This window comes from Anabrus simplex, chromosome 8 (assembly GCF_040414725.1).
Source record: "Anabrus simplex isolate iqAnaSimp1 chromosome 8, ASM4041472v1, whole genome shotgun sequence".
NCBI lineage: Eukaryota > Metazoa > Arthropoda > Insecta > Orthoptera > Tettigoniidae > Anabrus > Anabrus simplex.
The window spans coordinates 242,792,634-242,819,854 of record NC_090272.1 but is presented as its reverse complement, the minus strand read 5'-3'; the positions used below and the strand labels follow the sequence as shown (position 1 = coordinate 242,819,854).

The window sequence follows — 27,221 nt, the reverse complement described above, 5'->3', positions numbered from 1 at the left end:
GATTAGCTAAAGCACAAAAATTAACATGCGATATCTACAAAAAGGAGCCTCCGTGGCTCAGACGGCAGCGCGTCGGTCTCTCACCGCTGAATACTGTGGTTCAAATCCCGGTCATTCCATGTGAGATTTGTGCTGGACAAAGCGGAGGCGGGACAGGTTTTTCTCCGGGTACTCCGGTTTTCCCAGTCATCTTTCATTCCAGCAACACTCTCCATTCTCATTTCGTAGCATCTATCATTCACTTTGGGAGTGGTGACCCCATCGTAATAACAGCCTATACATTACATCTCTGACCCGGTCAGTGACTGGAAAACAGGTTGTAGGTATTCATTTTTTCATTTTCATCTACAAAAAGGAATGTCTATCAATAAATGCCAAAATAAAACACTACAGCACAATTATAAAACCGGAAGCTACATATGCAGCAAAAACACTTTTTCACCTGAATAAACAATCAAGGACTGACAGACTTCAGAAAATGGAAAAGAGGATCGGAAGGACCTACATCAACAAAAAATACCAGAAAGATGGACAGTGGCGGTTAATACCTAACAGAGTTGTGTACAAAGAGCTAGAACCCATTACAGATACTATGCGTAAGAGGAGACTGGGATTTTTTGGACATATCATGAGCATGCAGGATTCGAGACTTCTCAAACAACTAGTACAACAATTTCCTCTCAAAAAATACCACAACAGGATGTAAATGGATCAGAGAAGAGAGGATCTGAAGGAAATAGGCCTTACAACAGAAGACACCACAATAAGATAAAATTGAATACAAAACTCAAGAATACAAACCTCCGCTTTACCCTTACACAAAACAAACTAACAACACGCATATTTTCCACCAAGGAAAGGGTGCGAAGATCGGAGCATCTGAAGAAGTACTGGGAGGACCGCAGAGCCCAAACAATCCCTTCCAAGAGACCTGAACGACGGACCGGCTAAAGTGATCCTATGCGGTCATAAAAGAAGAAGAAGAATTAAATAAAACAACAGTCAAGGATGAAAATATTCTGAGAGGAGAAGAAAAGATGAACCTGTAAACCTGCGGTTAGAAGTAGGTCAAAATCGGAGGAAGAGAAGCAGGAAGAAAATAAAGCACATACAATACAAAAGTCCACAACATAATGGAAAAATCCCTTCTTTGTTTTTAAATCCCCCATTGTTATTTGGTGACCGGTATCTGTATGAAGTTTTTGTACGGTAAGTCTTGTACTGCATAAATTATCAGTAGGCCTCTTTGAATTTAAAAGTTATGTTGTACTTGACAATACTGTTTCAAGTGCAAGTATTGATTCTCAAAAGTTCTTAAATTAATTATATTTGATTCTGCCCGTCTTGAAAAACGCTTGATCGAGGATTTAGCGATGATGTGTCCAAAATTTCTGGATGGCTGATGTGGGAAATTATTTCTTTGATGAATGGATAATGCAGGATTTTAAAACAGGATTCAACTGGGATGTAATTTGAACGAGGTAGTTTCCGGGAACGGATAACCGAGGTTCCACTGTACCGAATTTCCATTGCTGCGGTTTCAATGGAAGATATAACACATGACGTACAAAATGACCCTTGTTTCACAATCTATCATCTAACACATTATCCATAACATCAGCTTCTCAATTATTTGGATTTCATTGAAAATGTGTTTTGCAAGGCGTTCCCTGTACTGCAGTTAAAAGCACACTCATGGATCACAGTTGATATGATACTCACCAAACTTGGTACCACCAACTCCCTTCTTGCCTTCACTTGTACTACTCGTACTGCTGGTGGTGGAAAGGGTGGGTGAGGGGTGTCTCTTCCTCACAGGGACAGAGTTTGGTGCGCTTCCCGAAGGCTCACATTTAAGAGACAAGACATCCAACTCATTTTCATCCGTTATTACTCGCATGTTGTTCAGATACGCCTTCACTCTTCTGACCATCTGAGCCTAAAGGACAAATAAAGTTCAAATACATAAAAGAACTTCTCTTGGTTTAACCCTTTGACCGCCAGCCTCATACCGCCAAGGCCTAATGTGCACTTTTTACCTTGCAGTAAATTATTCGTAATAACTTCTGTTCAGTTATGTACATTGGCTGGGCATTTTTTTGTTTTGAAAGTAATGCTTCGGGCATTTTATTGATGTAAATTAATGCACCTTTATTTTATAAATTTTTATTTTATGAAGTAATAATTCAAATAAATATTTTCTTTCTTTGAAAGAAAGTATTTCATGATCAAAAAATGTTAAGAAAAAAATAGTTTTCCTACCAAAAACTGAATTACATTAGAGAGGTGGTGTTTCCTATGCCACATATAAGAAATAGAGCTTTATGTACAATATTATTATTACTATTATTTACATTAACATGAAATTTTCATCTTACACTATATGCAAATGGCTGCAGTTCCTGGTTTGTTTTAAGTAAAAAATGATTACTTATATCTTTTACACACAAACTGAACACTCAAAAATTCATTTTTTGCCTTAAAAATATAATACAACATTTGCACAAGTTTATGATATGCTCTAGCAAATGTGCTTAGGGAGGCACATACACCCTTGTTACACTGTTGACAAATGTATCTGGTCTTTTTCCTTTTACCAGCTTGACTAATACTAATCTTGCTGCATACAAAACAGTTGCGTTTTTTTTTGTTTTTTTTTCCCCAGTAAAGGAGTAAGGGGTTCGTTGCCTGCACGTGGGAGCTGTATTACCGCTTGGTCACCAAAGTTACCAGAGCCACCAACTTTAAAACTTGTTGTATATAGTCTTACTTAATCCAATACTAGTCCAAAACATGTATTATACATTATTAAAACGAATAAATACCTTGGAAAATACTTTTTGCCTGAACGTCCAATCAATCGGACATTGGCGTTTTTAGACTGAACCTCGAATTTCCAATCAAACGGATGATGGTGGTTGAAGGGTTAAGCAGTTAGAAATACAAGACATATTTAACAGGGTGAAGTGGAAATGTTCTCTATGGCCACACCAGAAACACCACTGCAAGACTCCTTGGAGGTGCGCATCTCCCCTGCATGTGCTTCAACTGATATCAAAATGATGACATTTCATGACAACAGCTTGAATACAATATTCGCAATCAATGAAATTAAATTACGGTTTCCTTCTGGGAAATTTCAGTTTAATACAGTACTAATCATCTTACAAATCTGTGCAACAATATCGCTCCCATCAAGTACAGAGGCATCATAGTCAGCCAAAAACAGCAACTTATAACATTTAGACAGTTAGCGGCGCGCAGCTGTGTGCTTGCATCCGGGAGCCAGTGGGTCTGAACCCCACTGTCGGCAGCCCTGAAGATCGTTTTCCGTGGTTTCCCATTTTCACACCAGGCAAATGCTGGGGCAGTACCTTTATTGAGGCCTCGACTGCTTCCTTCCCTTTCCTACGCCTTTCATATACAATCGTCACCATAAGACTAGCTATGTTGGTGCGGCATAAAGCAAATTCTACATTTAGAAATTGCTAACCTATGATTTTGTCAAGAGTAAAAGAGGAAGAAGAACTCAGAGCGCTGTGGAATCGATGGTCATGTTATACTCTTCCTTTTCCTCTCCGACTGATGTCAAAATAGCTCTTCTTTTAATTACAGTAGAAGTCCATCACAGTGAGAATTCACTTGTGTTTTAGTGGGAATGATGTAGGCACAGTACCTCCAAGTATTTCGGAGAAGGTGGAGAAAAGTTGTGGTCCCATCACCCCCTTGGACATATGCACAGGATTTTATAGATACCTGAGCATAAAATGTGAGAGACAGTTGAAGGATTTAACAAGTGTTTCATTTAAAACATTCAATTTTTTACTTTCTTTCTTTCTTTGTTTTTAAAGTGTCTATAAATATAAGTAATAGCGATGTTGGTTTACTCTTTTTAATGAAAATGAAATTGGGCATAACCTTTGCTGCCTTGGCAGTCATATTTGATGTACATCGGACTACTGCTGCGCGAAGTAGTCAAGAAACGCACTTCTAATTTTATTTTCTAGCTTAGCTAACTATCCGTGCAAAACACTTTGCCTCGTGCTTTTAAAACATTTTATTCTGATGCACGAGTTATAACAGATTGCACAGAAATGAAATCAAAAACGCCAGCAAGAACAGATGAGAGATGTTATATGTATTCTTCGTACAAGTCATGTTATGCATTTAAATTTTTTATCAGCCGTGGCCCCGAACGGAACTACTGTTTCTGCTTCCCCTTGTTATGGTGGAAGAACCAGTGATACTTTTATTGTTAACAATTCAATAAATTTAAATGTGAGGAAATGGATATAAACACTTATTATAATAAATTTATTGAGTATATTAGCACAGGAATTGAAACCAGCTCAATTTCAATAAAAAGAAAGAACCCCAAAGACATTCCCCTAAAACCTTGGGTTACCCAAGAATTACTAACACTGATTCACATCAAAGACTCACTGTTTTCAAAAACTAAAGTTAAAAACCCCTCTGCAGAAGTAATTGAAGAATACAAAAGAATCAGTAATAAAATAACCAAATTGAAGAGAGAGTTACAAAAAAGGTATTATGAACACAAATTACAGAATTGCAAAAACCAAAAAGAAACATGGTATGTAGTCAATGAAGTGTTAAATAGGAAGCCTGGACATAAACATGAAATCAGCCATCTGGTGGTAAATGATGTCAGCATTACAAACACAGAGGACATATGCAATAACCTAAATGAACTATACGTTAATGTAGCTGAAAATATAAGAAAAGGTCTTTCTGAAGATGAGCAAGTTCATGGCAGCACAACAGCTGAAAGTCAAACTAATAGTATTTTCATGTCTCCTACTGATGAATGTGAAGTGCTCAAAATTATCACTTCTCTAAAAAATAAAAATAATTTAACTGAAGATAAAATAACCAATGTCATGTTAAAAACATGTGTTGAAAGTTTAGTGCCATATATTGTGGAAATTATTAACCGTTCAATTCTCAGTGGAGAAATACCCCAATTACTCAAATGTGCCAGAATTGTACCTATCTTTAAATCAGGAGATAACACAGATCCATCCAATTACAGACCAATTAGTATATTATCTGCAATTGGAAAACTCATAGAAATGGTAGTAAAAATTAGATTGGTAAATTTTCTGTGTAAAACTAATTACTTTTCCAATAATCAATATGCGTTTCTCCCAAATAGAGGAACTGATAATGCTGTATTTGATACAGTAATAGATGTTCAAAAGACCTTAGATGAAAATAAATTAGCAGCAGGGCTACTCATAGATCTTAAAAAAGCATTTGACCTGGTTGACCACAAAATACTTCTGAACAAGTTAAAATTAGCAGGAATTAGAGGTTTAGCACACAAATGGTTCCAAAATTATTTATCAAATCGAACACAATATGTGATGATTAACGATACTAAAAGTTTTAAGCAGCAGACAAAAACGGGAATACCGCAGGGCTCAGTACTAGGTCCAATTCTATTTCTGATTTATATTAATGACATACAATCTCTAACACTAAAGGGGAAATGTAAAGTATTTGCTGATGATATCTTAATAACTTACAAAGGACCATGTGAAACGCGAATTATGGAAGACATAAATTGTGACTTGGACAAGTTATCGGACTGGGCTTTATCTAAAAAAATGATCATAAATGTGACTAAAACAAAATACCTAATCTTTCATAAAACAGCCCATAAGATAACAGCGGCTAACACTGTTATCCTAAAGGACCAAGTAATAGAGCGAGTCAACTCAGCTAAGTATCTTGGTACAATATTAGACTCAACACTTTCCTGGAAAAGCCATATTGATTATGTAATCAGCAAAATTACCCCTTTGATAGGAATAATGCACAGATTAAGATACAGTAATTTTTCTCATCAACAATTGAAGTGTATATATTATGCAATGATCCACCCACATCTAACATACGCAAGCTTTATTTGGGGAAGATGTAGGAAAGATTACATTAATAATTTGGAAATCCTACAAAAAAGAGCCATCAAAATCATGTATGGATTCCCCTTCCTCAAACCATCACATGAAGTTTTTTCAGAGTCAAATATTCTGCCATTCCATAAACAAATTGCATTTTCATCAGCAGTCTTTATGTATAAGCTAGACAGGAAATTAACCCATTCTACTGTTAACTTCTCCCATTTTAGTGAAATTCATGGATATGAAACTAGAGGATCATTAAGGATATATCCCTCTCATTCTAATTCAGTAAAGTACGGAGTGAAAGGCATAGAATCATCAATGTTTAGGGAATATAATGTGTTGCCTCCTGTTATAAAGAACTCTAAATCGGTTATATGTTTTAAGAAAAAACTGAAGGAATATTACTCTTTTACAGATATCTTAATATAATCTCTATATAACTTGCTTTAATTAATACAATAATATATATATTGTCCATATTTAGTATATTACAGCCATGCAATATCTGAATATACTTCTGAAAAATTATGATCCTAACATGTAAAAAAAAAAAAGTACTTGTCACTTTACAGAAAAGCCATTGTATATGAAATGTAATTATTGTGTTGCCTTAAAAAAGTATGTACTGTATTGTCCCTATCACAAGCCAGAGGCTCATGGGACCTTTTGTCACCAATAAATAAATAAAAAATAAATAAAAAAATCTTTTGAATGAAGGGGACATTATATTAGCCGACAAAGGATTCCCAGGTATTAAAACAGAGTCACCTCATTCTTTACTTGTTATGCCGCCTTTTCTTCACAATGGGAGATTTACAGACGATGAAGTGTTACAAACTCAGAGTGTAGCAAGTGTGCGAATTCATGTTGAAAGATGCATACAGAGGGTGACATTTTTCAAAATCTTGAAAAATATTCCTAAAGATCTCTTTCCTTATATCAGCGACATTGTTTACGTAGCTTGTGTGCTAGCAAATTTCTTGCCACCAATAATAAAGAACGTAGAACTGTAAAACATGGCCACTGTCAACTAGTTCCTGCGCTTTATTCACTGTTGACTTGTGACTATTTTGTACTCAAACCCATTTTGTATTACAACTTCCATAGCACTACTTAATATCTCGACGACAAGATGCAACAATATTTTTTGCCGTAACTATGACAAGTCTTCACTTCAGCGGAACGCACTCTCACCGTATTAACTCTCGGAACTCCGCCAGAACTCTCTGTTACTAGTACTGTGCACGCTCCCTATCAGCATCATGAAAACATTTCAAGAGGACACAGAAAAATTATAACCACCTTGCTACGAATTTACATGGGAATATTCCAAAATTTAACTAGACAGAAGAAATTATAAATATAAACTATCCTCTGAGAGAGAACTTGGAAGTGTACATGGCGAGAAAATGATACTGTTCAATGATCAGTCGCATTTTATGGCAAATACTTGTTTTTCTTATTCAAACAGCATTACCTAATTTAACATGACTGTATTATATGTATCATGAAAATATATTCCAAGCGCCAGTAAAGAAATGATAAAATCTCACTAAAATGTACATGGGAATAGCCTCTCCGAAATTTTACAGACGCGAGAAAATATAAACTAACCTCCGAAATCAGTGATGTGCCCTGCAATATCTTGAGGTGTGTTGCATTCTTCCTTAATTTCAGTGTAGAGTACCGTGTTAAAATTAAGCGATCGTTTACTTAGCATTTATTTCTAACGAGTTCACAACTGCTATCGACCACATTATTTATGTATTTGTTACAAAAATGTGTCTTCTTCTGTCCTTTCTTTCTTTCTTTCTTTATTTCTTCACAGAAGAGCAGTAGACAGGTATTAGGCTGCTAATTGACTCTAACATCGCCTTCGAACGTCGACAAGTGTTCGCAAGTGCACATAGCAAGAAAACGATACCAAAGGTAGCATTTTGTGGAAAACACTTCAGCTTACTTATTCAAACAGTACCATCTAACCGTTTGTTTTTCTTATTCAAACATCGTTACCTAACTTAACATGACTGTATTATATCTATCATGAAAATATATATCAACCGCCAGTAGAAAAGTGATAACCTTCTCGCTATAAATTCACATGAAAATGGCCTTTCCGAAATATAACCTGACGTAAGAAAATATAAACTACCCTCTGAAATCAATGATGCACTCTGCCATATCTTGAGGTGTATCCCATTCTTACTTAACAGCAGCATTTAGCATTAAAATTAGGAAATCATTTACTTCAGCCATTATTTTTAACGAGTTAACAACTGCTGTTGGACACATTATTTATGCAAGTATTACGAAAACATTTTCTCCTCTCTAATTTTCACGTTTCTTTACAGAACAGCAGTCGACAGGTATTACTAATCAACTCCAACATCGCCTTCCAATGCCAACGAGAGAGCTTGCTAGCGGACATAGAGAGGAAGCGCTACCGAAGATTATCAATCGCATGCAATAAGATGGCTGGGTGCATAAATATCGGTACAGGAAAAAACCATGCATGCTTAATTGTTCGAAATAATGGATGGGTCACTGTTGAGGCTCTTAATGTAACCGTAGGATAATACACAGTTTATATAGGAATTCTGAAGGGACAGAAAAAAATCTAACGTTATAACGGGGTTCTCATACGCCGTACTCACTATAGCGGACTCCATCATCATCATCATCTTCATTTCCTGTTTCTAGTTACCCGGTTTGGGTTGTGAATCAAGGACCTCTCTTCTCCCATTCTCATCATATGCCCATACCACTTTAGCTTTGTTGTTTCTATTCTGTCTTGAAGTTTCAAAATTCCTGTCCTTTTCCTCTTCTCTTCATTTCTAATTCTATCCTTTCTGGTCTTGCCCTTGATACCTCTTAGGAATTTCATCTCCGCTGCCTCTTTTCTACTCTCCTCTCGTTTTGTTGTAGTCCACGATCCAGCTGCATAAGTTAGTATGGGTTCATAATAGGTTGAATATAATACTTTCTTACATTTCTTCAGGACATCTTCGTTCCACAAAATACCCCTTACACTCTGGTAAAAGCTGTTTGCTTGTTGTATTCTTTTTCCAATTTCCTCAGTTATCTTGCCATCTTCTGTGATCACACTTCCCAAGTACTTGAAACTTTTAACCACTTCCAGAATTTTACCATTCAGTTTTATCCTTCCTTCCTTCCTTCCTTCCTTCCTTCCTTCCTTCCTTCCTTCCTTCCTTCCCCTTGTGCTTACTTTTATCCCAAATTATTCTATCTCTTGATTCCATACATCTACATGTTTTTGCACTTCTGTTTCATCCTCACCCCATATCACTATATCATCTGCAAACAACATGGCTTTTGTTGCCTGTCTTCCCAATCTCTGTTTTAATGTTCTTACAAATTTCATCCACGACTATGATGAATAGTATGGGGGATAGTACACTTCCCTGTCGGAGACCAGGTTCAACTTTAAACCATTTTGTTTTTCCTATACTAGTGTTCACACTACTAACACAATTCTTGTACATAGCTTTTATCATTTGCACTTCCACTCTGTTAAGTTGTTTTTTCCTCAATGTGTCCCATACTAACTGGCTGGACACACTGCCATAAGCTTTCTCAATGTCAATAAATGTCATCACTGTCTTTTCCAAACTCCCATCTTTTCTCCATCATATGTCTTAATGTAAAGATCAGGTCAAACGTTGATCTGTCTTTCCTAAAACCATACCGTTCTTCTTCCATTTCTCCTTCTAGCTTCCTCCTCAGTCTTTCTTCCAATATTCTCTTAAATATCTTAGCTACATGGGCAATAAGGGCGATCCCTCTGTAATAATTACATTCCTTTTTATCACCTTTTATAAATATCGGGATAATTAAACCCTTTCCCCACTCTTCTGGGATCTCTTTCTTGCTCCAGATTATTCTAAATTATCTATACACCCACTGTAGCCCTATTGGTCCTGCTGCTTTAATCATTTCCATAGTTACCTCATCTACTCCTGCTGCTTTACTGCTCTTGATCATTTGTATGGCTTCCTCTATTTCTAACATCGATATCTTTTCTTGTTCTTCTTCTCTCCCCATTGTTTCTTCTTGTTCCTTCTCATCTACCAGTTCACTGTATTTTATATTTAGCAATTCTGAGAAGTATTTTCCCATCTTTTTAGTATGTCATCTCTTTGCGTCAATATCTGCCCTGTTTCAGTTTTTACAAATTTTGTATCTTCCCTATTTTGTAAACTACTAAACTATTCTCCACAGCTTTATGTTCTGATACAATTCATATGAAAAACACATGATATACCAACCTCAATATTATAAAGATGTGAAAATTATTAGAATGTACACCACAGTTTTGTTTCATCTCCTAATTAGATGTACTATTTCACTTCCATTATGAGTTTAAATATTAGTACATTTCATTTTCATGTTTTAAGAGTGATTTAGAGCACTTATTCGATTATTATTCATCTTCATTTCCTGTTTCCAGCTTCCTGGGTCGGGTTGTGAATCAAGGACCTCCATCGCTGCCTGTCTCTACACCACTCTTCTCCTTTTTTAAGTACATCGTCTGGTTTTCCTCCCCTCTTCTCTATGCAGTCACACACTGTATCTGTCCATCTCTTTCGGGGTCTACATTGTGCTCTCTTTCCTGTTAAATTCTCTGAAAAATCTTATTTTGGCACTCTCTCTTCTGATATAGATGTTGATTTCCATAGGGAATCTGAAATAGTGCATTGGCACTGCCGGTGGCTCCAAGTAGCCTACGCAGTGGCCTCCACGGTATGCACTAGCCAGCGTCTTGGTAGGTGTGCTAGGTACCAACTGATGAGCCCAACCTAGCACACAAGGGCGAAACGCTGGCAATCAGGAATGAGTTAGCTGGAAAATTTATAATGTCCAATGACGGACCATTTATTTTGGTATCACTCTCTCTTCTCCCATTCTCATCATATGCCGATACCACTTTAGCATTGTTGTTTCTATCCTACCTTGAAGTTTCAAGACTCCTATCCTTTTCCTTATCTCTTCATTTCTAAGTCTATCCTTTCTGGTCTTGCCCTCGATACCTCTTAGGAATGTCATCTCTGCTGCCTGTACTCTCCTCTCCTCTCCTCTCGTTTTGTTGTAGTCCACGATCCAGCTGCATAAATTAGTATGGGTTCATAATAGGTTGAATATAATACATTCTTACATTTCTTTGGGGCATCTTGCTTCCACAAAATACCCCTTACACTTATTCTATTAATCAAGAGTAATTTCGGAACTACCGGGACATTTCATTAATAATTTCGTGTGGCTATTTCTAGCCGAGTGCAGCCCTTGTAAGGCAGACCCTCCGATAAGGGTGGGCGGCATCTGCCACGCGTAGGTAACTGCGTGTTGTTGTGGTGGAGGATAGTGTTACGTGTGGTGTGTGAGTAGCAGCACAAACACCCAGCCCCCGGGTCATTGGAACTAACCAACGAAGGTTAAAATCCCCGAGCCGGCCGGGACCCTCTGAACCGAAGGCCAGTACGACATTGAAGTGAGGTTAGGTCATGTCACCCTGACGATTCCTGCAAAGAAACTTGTGAAGAGCTGAACATGTGATTAATTTCAAACGGACGCAAAATGTCGCTGACAAAAATTGATTTTATACAAAAATTTAAAAATATTCTAATAATTTTCTCATCTCCATACATTCATAATGGAGCGGTGTCTTTGAAAGAGGGAAAAGTAAATCACTTATTTCAAAACTGGCCAAAAGTACATTTGGGAAAGTTACAAACCTCTTCAAACATTTTCTTAGGGTTGGGTTGTGCAGTGGATTTTTTGCGGCGTTTGACAGTCGCAGCACCTGGTTGGTTTCCTGTTCCACTACCAGTGGTCATTTGGTTTAAAGCCACCATGGCACTGGAAGGGGGCTGACCACCTGTAAGAACAAATATTAGTGCTTTCTTCCCTCAAAGGCAACCAAGTAGAGAGATGGAAAACAGCAACTACACACACACACACACACACGCACGCACGCACGCATGCACACACAATATATATACAAGTTAATTTTTCACAATTTGGCAGTGGAAAGTCAGGGTTCGAATATTGATTGTGTCAATGCTGCTGACAAGACAGAAATCTGGAAAATGGTATTTTTCCGCACACTACTTGTTCCCGTCACAACCGAGAACAAGCCGCAAACATGTCACGTAATTTGCATGGCATCAGTTTAATTAGTAGCACGAGTTTAGGATGGCCAGTGTCGTTACAGAGATAGACGAGACCGGTAACTGTGTTGAGGGTGGGAGTTGTAGTACAGTACGCGATATTCGAGAAATCAATATGTGACTGAAGAGAGACCATTTGGAGGTGCAACTGAGTAATTATGAAGAAAACCGAGAATTTCCACATATCTGTTAGGGGTTTGTGCCATAAAAATTCATATTTACTCTCGCAAATTGACAATGCAGACCACACGCCAGTAGGACCACAACACGAGTTGCTTCATAATTTTATAACTTATTGTACTGCAGTCAAAATATCATCCCAGCAGACGGAAATGTACCAACTACCGTGGCATCACTCTCATGGACTAAAAATTATACAGGATAGATTACGAGAAACTGTACAACCACTTTTAGAAGAGGAAGCCTGGAATATCAACAACAGGATGGTAATGGAAAAACATTGAGAAAAAGAGAAGCCTTTATATCTACTGCTCCTTGACATCGAAAAGGCCTATGACACCATACCAAGGGAGCTTATTTGGGAGTGCCTGAGAAAGCTCGAAGTTCGAGACAGTCTAATTTCAAAAGGTAAGGTGCTTTACGAGAAAATCATAAGCTGTGTACAAGTCGGTTCTGGACTGTCAGACTGGTTTGAGACAAAAAGAGGAGTTCAACAAGGTAGTGCTTTGTCGCCCCTATTATTTATCATTGTAATGGATACCATAATAAAGGCGCTAAAAAAAAAAAAAAAGGGGGGGGCAACAAGACTTAAAAGCATTTGCATTTACAGATGATGTAGTAATTTGGGGTAACTCAGAGAAAGATGTGGAAGAGAGACTGCAGGGGTGGAGTCAGGAGTTCGACAGATATGGATTAAGGCTAAAATAGTGGTGCTGAAGGTACATAAGGGTGACAATCAGCCAGAAGTCATGCTAAATGGCACCAAGCTGGATAGTATAATGTCCAAGGATAACTTAGCTAAATATGAAGTAAACAGTCGAATGAGCAACGCACTCCAAGTAAGACAGCTACTATGGGATAAACAAGTACCACTACTGCATCCCTATCCTCACATACAACCTGGAGATCGCTACATTAACAAGAAAGGACAACTCGAAACTCCAAGCAGCAGAAATGAAGTTCCTACGCACAATGATCCAGAAGACCAGGAGGGATAAAATCAGGAATGAAGAAGTCAGAGAAGACGTAGGACTAGAAGACTCCTTACTCCAGAAGATCCAAAAGGCAAGACTGAAGTGGTTTGGTCATGTAAAAAGAATGAGTGCCAACAGATCTGCCAAGGAAGGAGTATGAAAGAGAAATAAGAGGAAAGAGACCAGTGGGCAAACCTAGAGAAAAATGGACAGACTTAATCAAGAAGGATGTAGAGGAGAGAGGTCAGGATTGGGAGTGGATTGTGAACAAAGAATAGTTCATGGACCAAACAAAATGGAAGGGGCTTGTATACCACACCTGGGAAACTGGAGTTGGTCAATGATGATTGTACTGCAGTATTTATGGTTTTCAATATAAATATTTAACAAAGCTTCAGAAACACACATAGATTATTTTTTTCAAAATCCCCCATCCTAAAATTAGAATGCAAGAATTACAGTGGAACCTCAATTCACCCCTAAACACCCCTAAACCAAAACAAACTACAGCCCCAATGGGCCTTCTGTCTACCAAGCGACCGCTGCTGGGTCCGAAGGCCTGCAGATTACGAGGTAACGCATGGTCAGTGTGACGAATACTCTCGGCCGTTATTCCTGGCTCTCTAGACTGGAGTCGCCATCTCACCATTTAATAGCTCCTCAATTAAAGGTAATCATAAAATGAGTGAACCTGGAACCAGCCCTCATATCCAGGTGAAAATGCCTGACCTGGCCGGAAATCAAACCAGGGCCCTCCGGGTGAGGGGCAGGCAAGTAAGACCACGTGGCGGGCTTTAAACATACTTACCAGCAGGCGACTTAAAAATGTCAAAACTTTACTTCAGTTTTACCGGGGAAACTTCGTCAGTTTCCTCTGAAAACTTCTTTCAGTTCAGCAACTTTGATCACCCAATATCTTCAAAAACTCTAATCCCCGTAACGCCAAGTCAAACAACAATCGACCACAGTAGTTTTTAATTCTCTAATCTAATAAAATAAAGCACGTTAGATACAAAAGCACCCAACATGATGGCAAAATGCCTTTTTTTTTAATCATTCATTGTAATTTGGTCACCGGTATACTGTTTGTAGTCAGTTTATGGAAATTCTGTACCGCATAAATTTAAATTAGGCCTACCTCGACTTTTAAAGGTTATGCTGAACACAAGAATACAGTACGGTTTTGAATGTAAATTTCGATTCTCAAGTTTTTTAATGCATTATATTCAATTCTGCCCGTCACTAATCACAATCAAAATGGAAAGAGAAAAGATATCATTAACACTTCCGAAATTATGGTCATTTGCGACCTTGAGCTCAGCTGGAAAGTGTGTTCGCTGTAACAAGTCAGTACGAGTGTGAAATGATATAAAGCTTTAAATATAACGTGTGCAAATAAAACGACTGTGGTTTTTATAACATTTTAACACAAAAACGTGAAATTCCCAGTCTTATATTAGGACCAAAACAGTAATAGGCAATCCCAAAACCTCCCATGGCTTTATGTACACTATGTAAGGTGCAACATCTGTTCTGGTCTCGATAACAGAATCGTATACGATAATATTAAAATACTAAATTTGTGTTACTTAAGAAGGAGCAGTTTCGATTCTCCTGCCTGAAAGCCCAGCGACTATACAGTGCCCTGAAGGAAGTGCCGAAAACCTGTTCAGCGATACACTCGCAAAAAACACACACATCTAACCCTGGACATAATGTAGATGTTTTGCAAGTACGAACATTTGACGAAATTTGTTCCGTCTTCAAGCAGAGCTGTCGAAATGCGCCCTGTCTCCTTCCAATTGTTGTGGACACTCTCTGCATTAAGATTCCCCAGGATTCTCTAAACAATACCACCTGAATGCGATGCTGAGATGGTCCGTTATGCAAGTTCACCACCAGTCGCTTTTCCAGTACAGTACTTCCTCAAATTACCACAATGACGGGACGTTGACACCAAGATCCGTAAGTATGCCGTAGCCGTCCTTTCGTGAGATACAGTTTCTTGAAAAACGCGTGATCGAGGATTTAGCATTGATGGAACTAAAATTTCTGGACGGTTGATCCGGGAAATTGTTTCTTCGAGGAACGGATAATGCGGGACTTTTACAACATGATTTAATTAACATGCTCACGGGACCACGTAATTTGAACAAATAATACGGGAAAACGTAGTTTCCGGGAACGTATAATCGAGGTTCTACTGTATTTGCATATATACATCCAATTAATTTTTCTAAATATTTTTCAAAATTCTTTCAAGTAGGTACAGTGAAACATCATTAGTGCATCCCTCTTTAAGATGTTTTTTTCGCTTGGCACATTGTAAATTCTAAATCCCAATCGTGTCGTATTAAATTATATAAAAATACCTTGCTTATCGAGTCACAGATTTTTGCTATTGCCACTTAGTACGATCACATTTCTCCTAGCTATTAAAATGTTCTTTGTCATTCCTTGTGAAAGGAAGGTGATTAAACACAGATAAGAGCCCTCACCAAAGGAGGCAGGTTGATGAAAGTTGCACAAAAACAGGAAAAGTACTTGAATTCCTGAACTTTACAGCATAAATTACACCTTCGCAGAGCAAGCCCTTAGCCTCAGGAAAGTTCAATTTTGTTTGGCATTTATGAGTGAGATTGCAGAATAAGCCAGTAAGCCTGTTTGTGCTTGCATTTCGCGTTCCATTCAGGAGTTAGACTGTGTTGCAAGATACAGGAAAGGATAGCGAATCCTACGGATTAGGAACTCCAGTTATGGATACTGAAAAATCTGTGAAATCGCTTCAGGTAGCGGACAGGCATCCGCATGATTCAGTGGTCACACATACATTGAAACTTGTACCTTGGACTCAAGTCGATTGAAGTGTTGTCGCATTCAAGATGGCGGTAAAAGTCATTCTCACGAAATACTTGATGGTTGAAGAGTCTCACCAAAAAAAAAAAAAACAATGCTTAATAATCCACTGATCCTAAATATAAGGCTTTGTGTTAGAAAGGGTATGATCTGCAATAATACGTTAATACTTATGGGCCTCAGTGTAAAGGTTCTCATATTTGTCGTCTGATGTATTACACACCTTTCCACTGCCAGATGAGCTCTCTGGGCCAGGTTATTTTAAAGGAGGAAGCATTTTTACAGATAATATTACTATTCCCAATATGGGGTTGGGAATGAGGTGAGATGATGTTTTTACGGCCAGATGCCAACCTCAGTTAAGGAGATGGTGAATGATAGTGGGCCTCTCCGAACCATGTGACCTTGCCGCGGTGGGGAGGCTTGCGTGTCACAATGATGCAGATAGCCGAGCCGCAGGTGCAACCATATCGGATGGGTATCTGTTGAGAGACCAGACTAACGAATGGTTCATCGAAAGGGGGGTAGCAGCCTTTCGATAGTTGCAAGGGCGGCAGTCTTGATGATTGACTGATACGGCCTTGTAATAATACTCAACATGGCTTAGCTGTGTTGATACTGCTACACGGCTGAAAGCAACGGGAAACTACAGCCGTAACTACCTCCCGAGTACATGCAGCTCTCTCTGTATGAATGATGTAATGATGATGGCTTCCTCCCGGGTAAAATATTCCGGAGGTAAACTAGTCCCCCATTCGGATCTCCGGGTGGGGACTACACGTGAGGGGGCGATCATCAGGAAGATGGATACTGACACACTGCGAGTCGGAGCGTGGAATGTTAGAAGTTTGAATCGTTGTGGTAGGTTAGAGAACCTGAAAAGGGAGATGGATAGGCTAAAGTTAGATGTAGTTGGTATAAGAACAAGATTTTTGGTCAGGCGACTACCGAATTATCAACACAAAATCAAACAGGGTAAATGCAGGAGTTGGTTTAATAATGAATAAGAAAATAGGGCAGCGAGTAAGCTACTACGACCAGCATAGTGAAAGAATTATTGTCGTCAAGATAGACACCAAACCAATGCCCACCACAATAGTGCACGTCTATATGCCTACTAGTTCAGCGGATGATGAACAAATCGAAAGAATATATGAGAAGATAGAAGATTTAATACAATATGTAAAAGGTGACGAGAATCTAATTGTGATGGGAGACTGGAATGCAGTGGTAGGTCAAGGAAGAGAAGGTAGTACAGTAGGAGAATTTGGATTGGGACAAAGGAACGAAAGAGGAAGTCGGCTGGTTGAATTCTGCACTGATCATAATTTAGTCTTTGCTAATACTTGGTTCAAACACCACAAACGACGGCTGTGTACGTGGACGAGACCTGGAGACACTGGAAGGTACCAAATAGACTTCATTATGATTAGGCAGAGATTCATAAACCAGGTGTTGGATTGCAAAACTTTCCCAGGAGCAGACGTGGACTCTGACCACAACTTGTTGGTCATGAAATGCCATCTGAAGTTGAAGAAATTGAAGAAAGGAAAGAATGCAAAAAGATGGGATCTAGACAAGTTGAAAGAAAAGAGTGTGAGGGATTGTTTCAAGGAACATGTTGCACAAGGACTAAATGAAAAGGCTGAAGGAAACACTATAGAGGAAGAGTGGAGAGTCATGAAGAATGAAGTCAGTAGGGCTGCTGAAGAAATGTTAGGAAGGAAGAAAAGATCAACTAAGAATCAGTGGATAACTCAGCAGATACTAGACCTGATTGATGAACGACGAAAATACAAGAATGCTAGAAATGAAGAGGGCAGAAAAGAATACAGGTGATTAAAGAATCAAGTGGATAGAAAGTGCAAGGTAGCTAAGGAAGAATGGCTGAAGGAGAAGTGCAAGGATGTCGAAGGCTGTATGGTCCTGGGTAAGGTAGATGCTGCATACAGGAAAATCAAGGAAACCTTTGGAGAAAGGAAATCTAGGTGTATGAATATTAAGAGCTCAGATGGAAAGCCACTTCTAGGGAAAGAAGACAAAGCAGAAAGATGGCAGGAGCATATCCAACACTTGTATGAAGGTAAAGATGTAGATAATTTGGTTCTGGAACATGAAGAGGCTGTTTATGCTGATGAAATGGGAGACCCAATTTTGAGGTCAGAGTTTGACGGAGCTGTGAGTGACCTCAATAGGAACAAGGCACCTGGAATTGATGACATTCCCTCTGAATTACTGACTGCCTTAGGAAAAACCAGCATGGCAAGGTTATTTCATTTAGTGTGCAAGATGTATGAGACAGGAGAAGTCCCATCCGATTTTCGGAAGAATGTTGTTATACCTATTCCCAAGAAAGCTGGTGCTGACAGGTGTGAAAACTACCGCACCATTAGTTTAGTATCTCATGCCTGCAAAATTTAACACGTATTATTTACAGAAGAATGGAAAAACAAGTAGAAGTTGAGTTGGGAGAAGATCAATCTGGCTTCAGAAGAAATGTAGGCACACGTGAAGCAATACTGACTTTACGTCTGATCTTAGAGGATCGAATCAAGAAGGACAAGCCCACATACATGGCATTCGTAGATCTAGAAAAGGCATTCAATAATGTTGATTGGACCAAGCTATTTATGATTCTGAAGATGATAGGGATCAGATACCGAGAACGAAGAATTATCTACAATCTGTATAAAAATCAGTCTGCAGTGATAAGAATCGAGGGCTTTGAAAAAGAAGCAGCAATCCAGAAAGGAGTGAGGCAAGGCTGCAGTTTGTCCCCTTTCCTTTTCAATGTTTACATAGAACAGGCAGTAAAGGAAATCAAAGAGAAATTTGGAAATGGAATCACAGTCCAAGGAGAGGAAATCAAAACCTTGAGATTTGCCGATGATATTGTTATTTTATCTGAGACTGCAGAAGATCTCGAGAAGTTGCTGAATGGTATGGATGAAGTCTTGGGTAAGGAGTACAAGATGAAAATAAATAAGTCCAAAACAAAAGTAATAGAGTGCAGTCGAACGAAGGCAGGTGATGTAGGAAATATTAGATTAGGAAATGAAGTCTTAAAGGAAGTAGAAGAATATTGTTACTAGGGTAGTAAAATAACTAACGATGGCAGAAGTAAGGAGGACATAAAATGCAGACTAGCACAAGCAAGGAAGAGCTTTCTTAAGAAAAGAAATTTGCTCACTTCAAACATTGATATCGGAATTAGAAAGATGTTTTTGAAGACTTTCGTGTGGAGCGTGGCATTGTATGGAAGTGAAACATGGACGATAACTAGCTCAGAAAGAAAGAGAATAGAAGCTTTGAAATGTGGTGTTACAGAAGAATGCTGAAGGTGAGATGGATAGATCGAATCACGAATGAAGAGATACTGAATCGAATTGGAGAGAGGAGATCGATTTGGCGAAATTTGACGAAAAGAAGAGATAGAATGATAGGACACATCTTAAGACACCCAGGACTTGTTCAGTTGGTTTTTGAAGGAAGTGTAGGTGGTAAGAACGGTAGGGGTAGACCAAGGTATGAATATGACAAGCAGATTAGAGCAGATGTAGGATGCAATAGTTACGTAGAAATGAAAAGGTTAGCGCAGCATAGAGTGGTATGGAGAGCTGCATCAAACCAGTCTATGGACTGATGACTCAAACAACAACAGTGGTTAAGGTGGTGAGGGCCCCTCCTCCCTCCCCCACCCCTCTCTCTCTCTCGCTCAAACTGTAAGAGGACCTACGATGAAGTCTTTTTCTCAGATTACGAAGACAAATTATAATGAAGTGGTAAGCAACCAAGAGAAAGTAATGTAGACAAAGGAAAGACTCTGAGAAAGAAAACGAATTGACCAAGGAAGATATGAGAGGGGCAGTAAGGCATACGAAAGCAATGTTTTATTCAACTGGTACCCTACATACTTCACAGTTACGGAACCCAAAACAGCTCTAAACATAAATTTTAATTATTATATTAGTTTTCCTATTACTTTTTGAAGACAAGTTTAGGTTGAATTCAACTGACTGAAGTCATGGAGCAATAAGCGTTAACAAACACAAACGTGGTCTCAAAGCAACAGACTGTACTGTGTGGTGCAGCCTATAGGAGGTTTTACTGAACTACACAGTTCCTATTTGTCAGTACCAACCATATACACCGAAGTTTTGTGACTGCTATTCAATTCACCTGTTGGATTTGTGTAACGTTATCATATGGCATGTTCTGAGGAAGGTTAGATTATGAATTCTTCTTCTACCACAGTTAATATGCTTTATACAGGATGATTGCTATAAAAACGATTATTTTCTCATCCCAGCTAATTACTTAACATGTATGTGCAGTTACGTTTCATTGTCATGCTGTGTGACTTATTAACAAAGCAAGAAGAAAATGTTTATACCTAGTTCCAGCATTGTCAGCAGGTCATACGGTGAAGAACACATATTGGTAAGAGCTCGTACTTCCTTGGCGATCATGCGCAACTTCTCAAAGTTTACTAAGCCTTCCACACGCGAGTCATTGCCCAGATGAATAAATGTTAAATCTTTCTTGACAACTGGGTAGAATGGGATCTGAAAAGTCAAATATACATTTAAAAATTCAAAGAAAAAAGAATATAAACACCACGGTCAAGCTAAATAAAGAGCTACTTGTCTACATGCATGCAAATAAAGTAACAACTGTGAATAGTTTCACATAAAAGAAGACAGAATTATGCTTAGTAGGTAGTTCGAGAGAAGCATACTTACAATGGGAGGCTGGGATTGTTCACTGCTTATGAGCTGTCTATATTTGCTCATGTTACGAGACGGATCCATGAGATCCTGCAAGTCTCCAAAGAATCGCTGATACTTGCTCGGCAGTTTCTCCCAGGTCAACCGCAGCCTGGACACAGCCCTATGACCCAAACCCGACACGATGGCGAACATGGAATTGAAATTTTTGCATTCTTTACATTGTCCTGAAATAAAACATTCCATCTGATTACAGTTCTGCTCTTTTGCAGTAGAAAAGAAAAAAATAATTGTTCATTAACTATTTATAAGTGACTTGTATATAGAAGAGAAACTTGACTCCAAAATACACTAAAATTAAAGATAACAGGCAAACAGCACAACACATGATGCTCAACTCTGATCTGTCTGTCATACTCTTACTGCCCAAACTTCCCTCAAGTCACGGGTCTTCCCGTCAAATGTTGCCAAATTCTTTCCCTCTCATTAACTCAATTCAGTATCTCTTCAATCTTGATTCGATCTACCCATCTTACCTTCATCATTCTTCTGTAAAATCACATTTCAAAGGCTTCTATTCTCTTTCTTTCTGAGCGAGTTAGTGTGCATGTTTCACTTCCACACAATGCCTCCCTCTTGACAATCATCATCATCATCTTCATTTCCCGGGTCCAGTTGTGAATCAAGGACCTCCATCGCTGCCTGTCTCTCCACCACTCTTCTCCTTTGTTAAGTACATCTTCTGGTTTTCCTCCCCTCTTCTCAATGCACTTCCACACTGTATCTGTCCATCTCTTTCAGGGTCTTCCTCATGATCTCTTTCCTATTAACTTCTATGAAAAACTCCTTTTTTGGCACTCTCTCTTCTCCCATTCTCATCATATGCCCATACCACTTCAGCTTTGATGTTTATATCCTGTCTTGAAGTTTCAAGATTCCTGTCCTTTTCCTTATGTCTTCATTTATAATTCTATCCTTTCTGGTCTTGCCCTCGATACCTCTTAGGAATTTCATCTCCGCTGCCTGTTTCCTACTCTCCTCTCGTTTTGTTGTAGTCCACGATCCAGCTGCATAAGTTAGTATGGGTTCATAATAGGTTGAATATAACACTTTCTTACATTTCTTCAGGACATCTTCGTTCCACAAAATACCCCTTACACTCTGGTAAAAGCTGTTTGCTTGTTGTATTCTTTTTCCAATTTCCTCAGTTATCTTGCCATCTTCTGTGATCACACTTCCCAAGTACTTGAAACTTTTAACCACTTCCAGAATTTTACCATTCAGTTTTATCCTTCCTTCCTTCCTTCCTTCCTTCCTTCCTTCCTTCCTTCCTTCCTTCCTTCCTTCCTTCCTTCCTTCCTTCCCCTTGTGCTTACTTTCATCCCAAATTATTCTATCTCTTGATTCCATACATCTACTTGTTTCTGCACTTCCATTTCATCCTCACCCCATATCACTATATCATCTGCAAACAACATGGCTTTTGTTGCCTGTCTTCCCAATCTCTGTTTTAATGTTCTTATGAATTTCATCCACGACTATGATGAATAGTATGGGGGATAGTACACTTCCCTGTCGGAGACCAGGTTCAACTTTAAACCATTTTGTTTTTCCTATACTAGTGTTCACACTACTAACACAATTTTTATACATAACTATTATCATTTGCACTTCCACTCTGTTAACTTGTTTTTCCTTAATGTGTCCCATACCAGCTTTCTGGTCAGACTGTCATGAGCTTTCTCAATATCAGTAAATGTCATCACCATGTCTTTTCGAAACTCCCATTTTTTCTCCATCATCATCATCATCTGGGTATCCTTCCAACAGGCCGGATAGGATTTTTGTGGACAACATGCCTCCATCGGTTCCTGTCATTAGAGTTCCTCTCCTCTCACATCCTGCAGTGTTGTTCCTTTCTCAATAGGGTCTGTATTTATTTGGTCCAGCCACCTTCTTCTGGGACGTCCAACCGGTCTCCTTCCAGGTACTGCCATTTCCAAATATTGTCTGGGGGTTCTGGTCTCTTCCATCCTTGCACATGCCCAAACCATTTCAACCGCGCAATGCGTAGTCTCTCTTCCATCGTACAGGTCACTTGCTGCACTCATTTTTAATTTTGTCTCTTGTTTTTTGCATAGCAGATCGTAAAAATGTCATTTCACATGCTTGCTGTTTGCTGATGTTTCTTTTCAATAACACACTGGTCTCCAACCCACATATCATTGTTTGTTTGACTTTTACGGGAACTGCTTTGTCCCACGCTAGATTTTGTACATGATAGAAGAAATGGAACTTTTTGTCACTTCGCTGGTTCGATACAATACTTCCAAGGTAACTGAAGCTTTCTACACATTCAATTCTCTCTCTCCATGAAGTTTGAGGTCACATTTGCTGGATGTTCTACTCACAATTTCATTGCTACTGTTGCTACTGTTTTCTTCTTACTCACAGTTAACTTATATTGTTATCTTGCGGTAAAACACCTTGCATTTGTTTTTGCTTCTCGACAGGTTTCCTTGCCATATTTTGGTCTTTAAAGCTTCTCTTTCTTCTTTCTTCCTCCTCTTGTTTTGCCACATACTTCTTCTGCACAACTCACTAGTGTTGTTTTGAACAGGTTCCATTCCTCCTCTGCACTTTGTGTTTCATTCTTCGGTACCTTTTCCATTACTAGCTCTTGAAAAACATTTTTTTTATTTGCCTCATCTTTCAATTTCAAATATTTTATTCTTGGTATTTTCTGTGTACAGGGTGCTCGCACAACCTTATAGTTTAAGTCAGCTATTCGTAGCCTGTGATCGCTGTCTAAACATTCACTGGGAATAACTTTTACATCTATCACGCCTTCTCCACTTCTTCTATCTGTTATTACATAATCAATAATTGTTTTAGTTCCTCCATCCCTCCTGTATCTGGTTATTTTATGGCTGTCTTGTTTCTTGAAGAAGGTGTTTTTATTATCATGTTATATCTGGCACAGAGAACTAGGACATTCTCGACTTCAGCATTCCTTCCCTCATATCCAAAGGGCCCCATTACCTCTTCATAGCATGTTCTATCTACTCCAACTTGGGCATTTAAATCCCCTATTATCATAATATAATCCTCTTGTACATGGTCCTCCAAATTTTCAAGGAACTCTTGCTTTTCGTCATCATTACTTCCAGCCTGTGGAGCATATACTTGGATTATTGTGAGACTGTTAATGTCCAGTTTTACTCTGGCTTTGATCATTCTTTCATTTATATATGTGATATCTGTTATGTAACACAAATCCAACTCCATTCTTTGCTTCATTCTTGTTACCATGCCAGTATAGCTTGTAATCTTCCCTCAGTTTCTTTGATTTCATCCCCTTCCATTTTGTCTTACTCATTTCCTCCTTTCCATCAGGTTGACTATCTCTTCACACTTGTTGTCAGTGTAATTATATTCAGCGTTTCTCCATCATATGTCTTAGTGTAAAGATCAGGTCAAACATTGATCTATCTTTCCTAAAAAGCTACTGTTCTTCTTTCATTTCTCCTCCTAGCTTGTTCCTCAGCCTTCCTTCCAATACTCTCTCAAATATCTTAACTACATGGGCAATAAGGATGATCCCTCTGTAGTTATTACATTCCTTTTTATCACCTTTCATAAATATTGGGGAGCCTCTGTGGCTCAGGCGGCAGCGCGTCGGCCTCTCACCGCTGGATACCGTGGTTCAAATCCCGGTCACACCATGTGAGATTTGTGCTGGACAAAGCGGAGGCGGGACAGGTTTTTCTCCGGGTACTCCGGTTTTCCCTGTCATCTTTCATTCCAGCAACACTCTCCATTCTCATTTCATAGCATCTATCATTCATTAATAAATCACTTTGGGAGTGGCGACCCCATCGTACTAACAGCCTATATCTGCTTCATTCATTACATCCCTGACCCGGTCAATGACTGGAAAACAGGTTGTAGGTTTTCATTTTCTTTTCATATAAATATTGGGATAATTAAAGCCTTTCCCCACTCTTCTGGGATCTCTTTCTTGCTCCAGATTATTCTAAATAATCTATACAATCACTGTAGCTCTATTGATCCTGCTGCTTTTAAAATTTCTGTAGTTACCTCATCAACTCCTACTGCTTTACTGCTCTTCACCTTCTGTATGGCATTCTCTATTTCAAACACTGATATCTCCTTTTCTTGTTCTTTTTCTTTCCCCATTGTTTCTTCTTGTTCCTTCTCATCTACCAGTTTACTGTATTTAATATTTAGCAGTTGTGAGAAGTATCTTCCCATCTTTTTAGTATGCCATCTCTTTCCATCAATATCTGCCCTGTTTCAGTTTTTACAAATTTTGTATCTTCCCTATTTTGTAAACTATTCTTCACCAAACCATACAAAACCTTTTTACTTCCCTTTATATCCTCCTGTAAAGTTTCTGTGAAACTTTCCCAGCTCTTCCATTTCTCTTCTTGTACTATTTTCTTACATACCATTTTGGCTCCTTTATATTTCTGCCAATTCTCTGTACTATTGCTGCCTATGCACTTCCTCCAAGCCATTTGTTTCTCTTTAACTGTTTTCTTTACCCTGCTGTTCCACCAAGGAGTCTCCTTTTCCTTTTCCCTCCCTGATAGTCTTCCACAGGTGCTTCCTGCACACTTTACAAATCCATTTCTGAAACATGCCCATTCCTCTTCCACACTGTTCACGTCATCTTTGGGAATTTCTTCCTTCAGATCCTCTTGAAACTTTTCCCTTATTTCGTTTTCTTTTAACTTTCATCCCTTATTTTTCTTTCCCTTTCTTCTATTAACTTCGATATTTTACCAAGTCTTAATTTGGGTACCACCACTTTATGGTCTCCTTCGAAATATGCTCTTGGCATTGCTGTCACATCTACCAGTTGTCTATGTTTCTCCTGCTCCAACACAATCACTGTCTTTGTCTTTCTATCTCCCTAACCATATCTAATTATTTTTGCGAGTTCTTCTTTCTAAACCACGTATTGCCAACAATTAATCCATTCCTTCTACAAAAATCTATCACCAAATCTCCTTCTTCATCTTCATTTCCATAACTATAGGGGTCAATTATCTCTTCTTTTCCCTGTCTGTCTGTTCCACTCATGTCGCCCATTATTATAACCTCTTTGTCTCCAATACAACTTTCCAGTTCTTCTAGAAACTCTTCTAAACATTCATCTGCATTCCCTGATTGGAGAGCACAAACCTGTTTAAAATGCTTGATTTCACTCTCAAGTCCAAGTCTAACTTCAATTATCCTGTCACTGATCTGGTCAATTTTGTCCACATATTGCGCTAGGTCTTCTCTCTATATAACACCAGCATCATTTGTTGCCATCTTTCCTCTACTCCAATACATTCTATACCCTTTCTTCAATTCTTTTTTACCTTTCCCCTTCCATTTTTTCTCACTCGTTCCCATCATTGCTATGCCTTTCTTGTCCATATATTCTATCAGTTTTTCTACCTTGCCATTCAGTCATGACACTGATGATACAGATTCTAGTGATGTCTGGTTGCCCACTTCTCACAATTCCCCCAGAGTACAGGGAACTGTGCGTCACTTCAGGGGGACACCCTAGCATTTTCTGAGGCCTCGATTCACTCTCACTCATTTTATAGGCTGTTTGTACGATGGGTTCACCACTCGCAAAGGCATTTACTACCTTCTGCCAGGTTCAAATTAGGCCGCTGCTAACATGGAGTCAGATGCCTTTTGTAGCCGCTCCTCTGGAGTACAGACGCTAGGGGTTTGCCCCTTTCGCTATCTCCACCGTACCAAAGTCCACCTTCTCCGCCATAGATGCTGTTGAGGTCTTCACCCATAACCCAAGGCAATGGCCCTAGATATTTATGACCCCTGGAGAGAGGGTGTCTCAGTATTTTAAAGCCCCCAGGAATTGGGCTACCTGTTGGTCTGTGGGTTGTATTGGGTATTTCAACCAGGACTGTCCCCTATCCACCAACTGGGGACGCACTCTGTGGGGGTCAGGTTCCCCTGGTTACTTATTGAAAGTTAACCCCTATATCAAGGTTCGAAGTGAGAAAATTGAACTTTTTAACAAAGGCCTTCCTTGCTTGTCCTAGACTGTCCTCCTAACTTCTGCTATCATCAGTTATTTTCCTACCCAAGTAACAATATTCATCTACTTCACTTCACTTCTTAATTTAATATTTTGTGCACCACTTGACTTGCTCACCTTGTCCAAGACTGTTCATACCAATCAGATCTTCTGCAGACTCAAGTATCAGCAACAAATCTCAGGATTTTGATTTCCTCTCTTTGGATTGCCATTCCCTTTCCAAACTCCTCTTTGATTTCCTTTACTGCCTGTTCTATATAAACAATTAAAAGGAGGGGGGA

At 38.9% G+C, this 27,221-nt stretch overlaps 1 protein-coding gene across 1 annotated transcript in view; it reads right to left on the bottom strand.

The window, feature by feature from the left end:
• Positions 1–27,221, bottom strand: part of PDZ-GEF (PDZ domain-containing guanine nucleotide exchange factor) — a 735,817-nt gene that overhangs the window by 90,594 nt on the left and 618,002 nt on the right. Inside the window, exons 17-20 of the mRNA XM_067152787.2 lie at positions 20,868–21,079; positions 20,519–20,690; positions 11,681–11,823; positions 1,723–1,939 (exon numbers count right to left, since the gene is read on the bottom strand). Of these exons, the coding sequence (XP_067008888.1) occupies positions 1,723–1,939; positions 11,681–11,823; positions 20,519–20,690; positions 20,868–21,079 (744 nt within the window). The remainder of the gene's footprint in view (positions 1–1,722; positions 1,940–11,680; positions 11,824–20,518; positions 20,691–20,867; positions 21,080–27,221) is intronic.